Raw genomic sequence first — 8,851 nt, forward strand, 5'->3', positions numbered from 1 at the left:
TGGGCGACAGAGTGAAACTCTGTCTCAAAAAAAAAAAAAAAAAAAAAAGCCAGGCGTGGTGATGTGTGCCTGTAGTCCCCTCTATTCAGGAGGCTGAGATGGGAGGATTGCTTGAGCCCAAGAGGGAGGTCAAGGCTGCAGTGAGCCGTGATTGCTCCACTGCACTCCAACCTGAGTGACCGAGTGAGACCCTAAAGGACCACATCAAAACTGCTGTAACTTCTAAATGTCCCTCAGGCACTAATACTGCTCCCTCCCTCTGCGTGAGCACCACTCTTGGCCCCAACCCCAGGCTTGCTTTGTCAGAGGCCCCGTCAGTGTCTGCTAACAAATCCTGTGTATTCTCCAGGTCACCCTGCATTTATCTTCCTGCTTTGTCCTCATCCCAGGCCAGGCCCTTGGGCAGACGTGGCTTGGCCATCTCACAGGGACCTCGTCTAGCCTGACAAACACAAGGTCACTGTGAGATGACTAACTTTCAGTTGGCTTCTGCGTCCACCACACCACAGTGTGTGCTGCTAACGTGCTTCCTGCATGGCCCGTCCCCCTGCTGGCTGTGGTTGGGCGGGCACCATCATATTCCACCCTGCCCCGCATCCTGTGTGCTAGGTGGTGCTGGTGAATATTCTGCATCCAGCACTGCTTATGCTCTTTCTTGGCCTCTGAAGAGCCTTTATTCTTCTCTGCTTTTCTTGTATCTATCGTGTGATCTTGCCCAAAATACTTTATTCCTCTGGGTCTCTCTCTGTTCCCCTATCCTGAAAATAATGTCATTATGTTGGATGGTCTCTGAAAGGTTTCCTCCTGGTCTAAGACGAACTCATTCAGCTCACCCATGAGGCCCAGCTCAGGCCTCCCACAGGAAGCTTCCCCTAAGTATCCTGAGCCTCACTGTGCCCTTCCCCTTGCACTTCTCTAGACTCCTTTCTAAGGGGGAGAAGATGGTGACTGCATTTTATATTCTGATTGCCTTGTTGGTTGGCATTTTTTTCCTCATCCTTAAATAAAAATTCCTTGAGGGTAGGACTATGTTAAGAGTAGATCTCGGCAGGGCGCAGTGGCTCACGCCTGTAATCCCAGCACTTTAGGAGGCCAAGGTGGGCGGATCACAAGGTCAGGAGATCGAGACCATCCTGGCTAACATGGTGAAACCCCGTCTCTCCTAAAAATACAAAAAATTAGCCGGGCGTGGTGGCGGGCGCCTGTAGTCACAGCTACTCGGGAGGCTGAGGCAGGAGAATGGTGTGAACCCGGGAGGCAGAGCTTGCAGTGAGCCGAGATTGCGCCACTGCACTCCAGTCTGGGCGACAGAGTGAGACTCCGTCTCAAAAAAAAAAAAAAAAAAGGAGTAGATCTCTACGTTTTCTTTTAATTTTACTCTCACCGAATTCTTCTTCCCCAGCCAAACCAATTCTTTGGCTTCTGTTGCATTTTCCTCCCTACATTAAGGAAAGAGATACCATTGCTATCAAACTAAACTCTGCAGGTGGTATTCTAAAGGAATGATCTTTTCCCTAGGACAGTTTTCACATGGCAGGAGAGGGGTAGTTGGGCGAGCACTCCACATGCATGACGTTTCTAGTCACCACATCCTTCAGGCTGTGTTATGATCAATGGGTGGAGATCTAATATTAAAGTCAACAGAATGTCCTCAGTTTTCATGCATTTCTGTGGGTTGTCAGAACTTTAGCCATCTATGTCTGGTGTCCAAGGATTGGATGTGCATTTGTTTGTATTTCTATCACTTGTAATAAGTAACTGTACTACGTTCTTTTGAAAGTTTGGGAACGGAAATTGTTTGCGTGGAACTCAGAATGTTTCATACTTTTTTTCCGGTAGCTTTCTCTTTATATGGATAAGTTTGAAGAATTCCAGACTACCATGGCAAAAAGCAATGAACTGTTTACAACCTTCAGACAGGAAATGGAAAAGGTATTTGCATATTTTTAGTAGAATATTATATCAAATGGAATTTGTATAAGCTCTTTTAAGTGTGATTACTACTTTGCTGAGTTCCCATTGTTATGATACTGTCTTCATTTTCTCTTTAGTGATCTCCAGTGGCATTTTTGGTCATTTTGCCCTCAGTGTACCCCAAGTAGCTAATGTCCTCTGTGCTCTCTTTTATTATAGTGAAATCCTATATTAAATGCAACTTGTTAGAAATAAAGTGGTGATTTTTTGGTGTGTTGCTGTTTTTTGTTTGTTTTAACCACTTTAGAGGATCATCCTCACCCCTCTCATAAAACTCTGTGACCTTGGAGATTAAACTGTTGAAAGACGTCCAAGCCTAGAAGAATAATCACGTTTTGGTTGGTTGATGTATCAGTGTTTCTACCTTTTTTAGCTTCTCTGTTTTTCTTATCTTTACTCCCATGGAATTCTTTCTCCCCTGACCAAACCAATTCTTTTGCTTCTGTTGCATTTTGTTGCCTATGTTAAGGAAAGAGATATCCTTGAGATCAAGCTAAGGACCAAAATATGTAATTCTATACATATCCAGCCAGCCAGCCAGCCAGCCTTATTTTACTTGGCATCCTTCCCTTAAAAATGGAGGATTTAAAAACACAGTGTTGGGTTGGGGAGAAGTACAGTAGTGCCTGGCACTTTGTTAGCATTCAATAGATGTTAGTCATGACTATTATTAGATCTCACACAGTGATGGAGACCATGTGCCCTGGGTTAATGTCCCAGTTGCATCATAGAACGTGTGACTGTGGACAAGTTGTTTAACCTTTCTGTTCCTTCACTGTTAAAAATGGTAACAAAAAACCTGTCCTTCATGAAATAGAGTATTTCAGACAGTGCTTGGCACATTAACATGTACTCAGTTACCATGTGGCTGATTGGTGCTCAAATTACCACCTCCAGGTATTTTTAGACCTGGTAATCTGGAGAATTCCATGAGCAGCAGATTCGTTCTGCCTGCCAGTCCTTTCCGTTGAGGCTGCAGTCGAGGGGGCGCTGTTAGGCACAGTGCAAGTGATAGCTGGACGCCAGCACAGACTCACTGGTGAGGTGGAACAGAGTTCCCGCCTCCTGGATCTGCCATCCTTCTGGTCCTCTGGGACTGGAACACATTCCTCTCTGTCCGTGGCTGCAGAGGTCACTATGGGTCAGCAGTCAACCTGGGTCTTCCACCAGCTCTTCCCACGGCCTTTGTCCCAGTTTGCCTTGTGTTACAGTTTTGTGGGTAATTACCCAAGGCACAGGGTGCTGGCTGTGTCTTGTCCTTGTTTCCCTTAACGCCACCTGGCTCAGTGCCCCGACCTGGATCAGAGCTGGTGTGCAGTCAACAGTGGATGAAGGCATATTGGGAATGTAGCTGGTTACAGGCATGGATAAATGCATCCTGAATTTCTGAAAACTGTGTTCTGGTAGCGTAGGTTTAACACTTCCCTGATTTGGGGACCCACTTTATCTTTAGCAAAATCTGAAGTAAATCAGCCTCATGACTTGTGAGGATGACCAAAGCTGAGGTATTAACTACTTTTATCTTCTTGGTCACTGGAGTCTTATCTGAATCATGCTGCCTTGAGTTCTAAAACTGATGTGTTCTTGGAGGTTGTGGTGGAGCATCAGTTCTTAATGTCTTGTGGGGCTGAAGATCGCTGTCTTCCCAAGAATCTGAGGAATTCGTTTAATGGACAGAAAACTCAGTCATGGGCATTTTTTTCATACAACTTAGGGATAAGGAGGGCTTGTCTCTCACTACCCAGAGCTGGGATGAAAGCTGCACTTCAGCCTTAACTGAGTTCAGAGTGTGGTGGCTGACAGCTTCCTCCATGTGCTGCTGCCTCTGAAATGGAGATTGAATTTGGTTTTCTCATAATACAAACCCCCTTTGGTTCCACCCTCGGAGCTTCTGAGATAAGCTCTGCTACCGACAGGCAGGCACAGCTACTTCTATAAAGACACACACAGCTGTCAGCCGGGTGAGGCAGGTGCAGGGATGGGGGAGTGGAGGGGCACAGCAGCATTTTTGTGTAGTGGGACAGGGAGTAGAGATAAGGAAGGGAACTTAGAATTTAAATGTGCAATTGTGTTCACAGATGACAAAGAAAATTAAAAAACTGGAAAAAGAAACAATAATATGGCGTACCAAATGGGAAAACAATAATAAAGCACTTCTGCAAATGGCTGAAGAGGTGAGATGGTTTCCTGCGACTAAAGTGTAGTCTTAGTCATGGGGACTCCTTGAGTTCAGGTATCTATCCGGGCCGGGGACGTGTGCTCTAACACTACTGCCATAGCTGAGGACTCCAGCCCGAGTTGGGGCGGGGGTGGGGTTGAGTTGCTGGGTAAGAATCTGTGACTTCTTTCCTGGAAGTTAGGTTAGGGACAGGGCCCCAAGTGAGGGGCTGAGCTTCCTAACACCCAGTTAGCCAGCCCAGGCTTGTGTCAGAGATAGCGTAAAACGTCTAGATTTTGCTTTTTTCTACAGCAATGATTTTTCAAACTTGAGCTTGTTAAGACCAGGATTGCTGGGCTCCACCCGGAGGCTCTGAGTCACTAGTCCTCAGGGCCGGAGGCAGGTAATCTGCCTTTCTAAAAAGCATGCAGGTGATGCTGATGCAGCATGTAGGGCCTTTCTAGCTTGACTTACTAGGCTTTCAAAAAAGCAACAAAGTACATTTTGCCTGTTTTATTATAACACTTCAGGAAAGAATATGCTGGGGCACATGTGTACAAGAACCTTGTTCTCGGCTGGGCGCAGTGGCTCACGCCTGTAATCCCAGCACTTTGGGAGGCTGAGGCGGGCAGATCACGAGGCCAAGAGATCGAGACCTTCCTGGCCAACATGGTGAAACCCCATCTCTACTAAAAATACAAAAATTAGCTGGGTGTGGTGGTGCATGCCTATAATCCCAGCTACTCAGGAGGCTGAGGCAGCAGAATTGCTTGAACCTGGGGGACAGAGGTTGCAGTGAGCCGAGACTGCACCACTGCACTCCAGCCTGGGCGACAGAGCAAGACTCTGTCTCAGAAAAAAAAAAAGTCGTCTTCTCATCTAAAAATTGGTAGAGGAGAAATCTATGTAGAAGTGAGTCATGTTCTGTATGTAGGCCTTTGTGTCTGCTAGTCTTTATGATGAATATCTTGAATTTCCTAATAGTTCAATAGGAAATGTCTTAAAAAGTTTATCTTTGGCTCACGCCTGTAATACCAGCACTGTGGGAGGCCGAGGCAGACAGATCACGAGGTCAGGAGATCAAGACCATCCTGGCCAACATGGTGAAACCCCGTCTCTACTAAAAATACAAAAATTAGCTGAGCGTGGTGGCGCTTGCCTATAATCCCAGCTACTCGGGAGGCTGAGGCAGGAGAATCACTTCAACCCAGGAGGTGGAGGTTGCAGTGAGCCGAGATCACGCCACTGCACTCCACCCTGGCGACAGAGCGAGACTCCATCTCAAAAAAAAGTGACAAAAGGAATTTAATTTTGTCCCCCTGAAACAGTATCATGGTGCTAAATCTCATTTGGTATAAAGTTATAGGTGCAGTCACGCTAGCTAGCTAGAATGTTAGGAGGCTGAAAAGATGGAACACGTTCCATAGGTGAGAAGTGTCCAATAAGGCTCAGCTGGCTTAATTTTTTTGTAACCTGATTGATACTTAACAAAGTTACAGAAATCCTCTTTTTTCTTACAGAAAACAGTCCGTGATAAAGAGTACAAGGCCCTTCAAATAAAACTGGAACGGTTAGAGAAGCTGTGCAGGGCTCTTCAAACAGAAAGGAACGAGCTCAATGAGAAGGTAGAAGTCCTGAAAGAGCAGGTATCCCTCAAAGCGGCTGACAGGGATTTAGCAACACCTGTGATACAGCCCTGTGCTGCTCTGGATTCTCACAAGGAGCTGAACACTTCCTCGAAAAGAGCCCTGGGAGCGTACCTGGAGGCCGAGTCCAAGAGCCAGAGAAGCGCCGTGCAAAAGCCCCCGTCCACAGGCTCTGCTCCGGCCATTGAGTCGGTTGACTAAGATGAGGTGTGATCACTGTATTGAGAGATATATTTTGTGTATAACTTTCTCTGTTAGTAGTTAACTATTGGTTTTGTGGTGAAAATTTTCTTACTTTTTCTACCATATCTGTATTTTCTTAGAACTACTGGACTTACATGGTACAGGAGGCTGCTTAGCAGTTTTGAATAGTTTTAATCTATAAATTTTCCTCGGCTGTGTTGCACATCGGCCTCATTCTCCCTCCACTGGAATGCATGTGTTCATTGCCTTGTCCTTTCTCTCCCTGCTACTTGCACATTATCATCCTAATGAAAATTTCACTGACAGGGCCGACCATTACAAGGGAACTTTGTTCTGATGATGGTTCCTTAATGTGAAAACAATATTAATTTAAACGTCTTAGGTCCCCCCCCCAATTAATATTATTCAAAAAAAAGAAAATACCAAGGTGATTAGTTTTGTCTAATAACCCATTTAAATGCCAAGTAAAAATAAAACTCTAATGTTGGGTCAGAAACAAGCATATTTGACTGAAATTAGCTTTTTGAAAATATATCTTGGGACAAATTGAGATGGCCACATGGCTAGAATCCAAGTTTCAGCAGAATATGTATATAAAGATGTCACTTGTCGACAAAATAGTATATGCAGGCAAATCACTAGACAAATAAGCTTAGTGTTTATGTGACTGAACAGTCATCCCGCTTTGGTTTCAGGTGTGGGATTTGGACCATGAGGGGCTTCTGTAGAGGATGGCGGTTTGTGTTTGATTCTGATTTGGGATTTGAGTACATATTCTCCACTTCCCATAGAAGGTCACTTATTCTTTGAAAACTGGTGTTGGTGTTTCCCGTTCAATGAAGTCCCTTGTCAAAGACAAGGATGGTCAATTCACATGTAGCTTTCACGAGGCAGAAGTTTCTCCAATACTTTCTGGCTACTTGAAAGCTATTACAAAAGTTCCACCAGCAAAATACTCCAGGTTTTTCAAAAGGGAATTTTCATTATCGATCAGTAGTACCAACTGAAATTGATTTTCATTTGCAAAGCAAACACTGGCACCAACATTTTTACTTTGGGAAGACTTGGCAGAGTGTTAGTCAGGATCTATTACTTATGTGTTCAGTCTGTTTCTCACCCCCTTCTTAGTTACCATCTCTTTTTTTAAGAAGGAAAAAAAAGCCACAGTATTATCAAGGTCTCTACACTTGGAATGGGGGAACATTTGAAATTAAGCACGTAACTTTTGAATTAGTTCTTTGTTTCAATGTTGAATGTGGCTCAGTTATGCAGATGATTAATCAGGCTGCACTGATGGAAGTTTTGACTTTGTCCCTGGTATAATTTGCATTGAAATGCTTTATGAAATAAAAGGTTCTACTAGAACTGATGTTAGCACATTCCACTGAGCAAAACTATCAGACTGACACTTGTTAAATTGCTTACTGGACTGAATAAACTCTGTTTTGTCCAGTTAAAAGGGTTTTCTCTTTGTTACAAGTTTTATTTGTAAAGTCCTGTCACATTCATGGTCTAAACTGGGTTGAAAGAATTGAAAATTGTCCAACAGATAGGAAACCGCCTGGAGTGGAGGGTTGTATCTAAGCCTCCACCATCAGTCATGTTAATTCAAGGGGCCAAACAGTGGAGGAAAAGAAATCCACAAAGTAGATTATCTAATTACCATTCAAAATGAGTCAGAAACAAAAAACAATACCCTCCAACAGCCTCTTATGAGTACACCCCGTTCTGCTACTAAAGAAATACTAGGCTCATTTCCCTGGGTGGGTGGGGGGGGAAATGCAGGTATAGATCAGAAATATAATCTACCTTAAAATTAGTACTAATGATCACATTTCACAAGAAGTCTGCTGGATGTACAGCTCTTAACATTTTATTAAGCCATTTGTGTAGCCCACCACATTTCTTTGTGGTGCTTGTCCTGTGTGGAAGATTGTCAATCTTCGGCCTGTTGCATACTTCCAAGGGCTTTAAAGCAATGTGATTAACCGTACTTGGCCTGCTGCTTTTGGCTTACTTTGTATTTTTAGCTAGATGCTACTGTAGTCTTGAAAGGATATGGATTCTGTCTGGGATGCATCTGTTCCTTTCAGAACCCTTCCTCCCATTACCCTGTGAATAAAAACAAATGGGGACCCCCTGAGAAGGACATCTTCCTACAGTGATCACCTCACCAGCCCAGTGTTGTGGCTTTGTAGCACACCCCCTTATCTATCATATTCTAGAACACTGTAATGCTACTAGGCTGGCCCAGAAAAGGTTTAAATGTTGAATTCACTTAAGTTGCATTTGTTGCACCATCATGGAATCATGATGTGTATTATTTATAGTGGCAGTAGACTCCAAGGTGTAGAGAAAACTTGGGTCTTGGGTAATATGGACCATTTCATCCTCAGACTTGTTAGGAGTACATTTCTTGGTCTTGAGACCAGTATTTTTCAGTTACGTATGCAACTGCCTTTATTACACCTGGTTATCACAATTCAATTCTCAGGTGTTGCAGAAAAATCTACCTCTTTCAGACTGTAGATGGAAATAACTGTGAAAAAATGATGCAGATATCTTCTAGTTTGTGCTAAACACACTGCTTTATTTTTACAGCCCACGTCTTTCATTGAGGATACGAATTGTTAAGAGGCAGTCTTGTTTTGCTTTTCAAAGACATTTTGTAGAGATTTTTCACTAATGTGAATCTGATTTTATCTACTTGATTCTGTATAGATTAAGTAAATATGTATGATAAACTTAACAGCTTCTGTGTATTCTTTTATTATCCATGTGGCCTTAACTGTACGAGTCCAAAGGTACCATTTTACCCATTTCTACTCAAAAAGTAGACCCCCCCACCATGCTTCTAAAAAAACACAAG

General features: G+C 43.6%; 1 protein-coding gene across 3 annotated transcripts in view; it reads left to right on the forward strand.

Moving 5' to 3' along the window:
- TXLNG (taxilin gamma) overlaps nt 1-8,731 on the forward strand; it is a 57,547-nt gene extending 48,816 nt beyond the window's left edge. For 2 of the 3 annotated variants that reach the window (XM_015443482.3, XM_005593055.4), the window contains 3 exons: nt 1,840-1,932; nt 4,053-4,148; nt 5,653-8,731. In XM_015443482.3, the coding sequence (XP_015298968.1) occupies nt 1,840-1,932; nt 4,053-4,148; nt 5,653-5,979 (516 nt within the window). In that variant the 3' untranslated portion in view covers nt 5,980-8,731. Of the gene's footprint in view, nt 1-1,839; nt 1,933-4,052; nt 4,208-5,652 lie in introns of all 3 variants that reach the window. The other variant, XM_065537939.2, reaches the window with a different exon arrangement.
- Nucleotides 8,732-8,851: the final 120 nt, after the last annotated feature.

The sequence above is a fragment of the Macaca fascicularis genome, chromosome X (assembly GCF_037993035.2).
Source record: "Macaca fascicularis isolate 582-1 chromosome X, T2T-MFA8v1.1".
Lineage (NCBI taxonomy): Eukaryota > Metazoa > Chordata > Mammalia > Primates > Cercopithecidae > Macaca > Macaca fascicularis.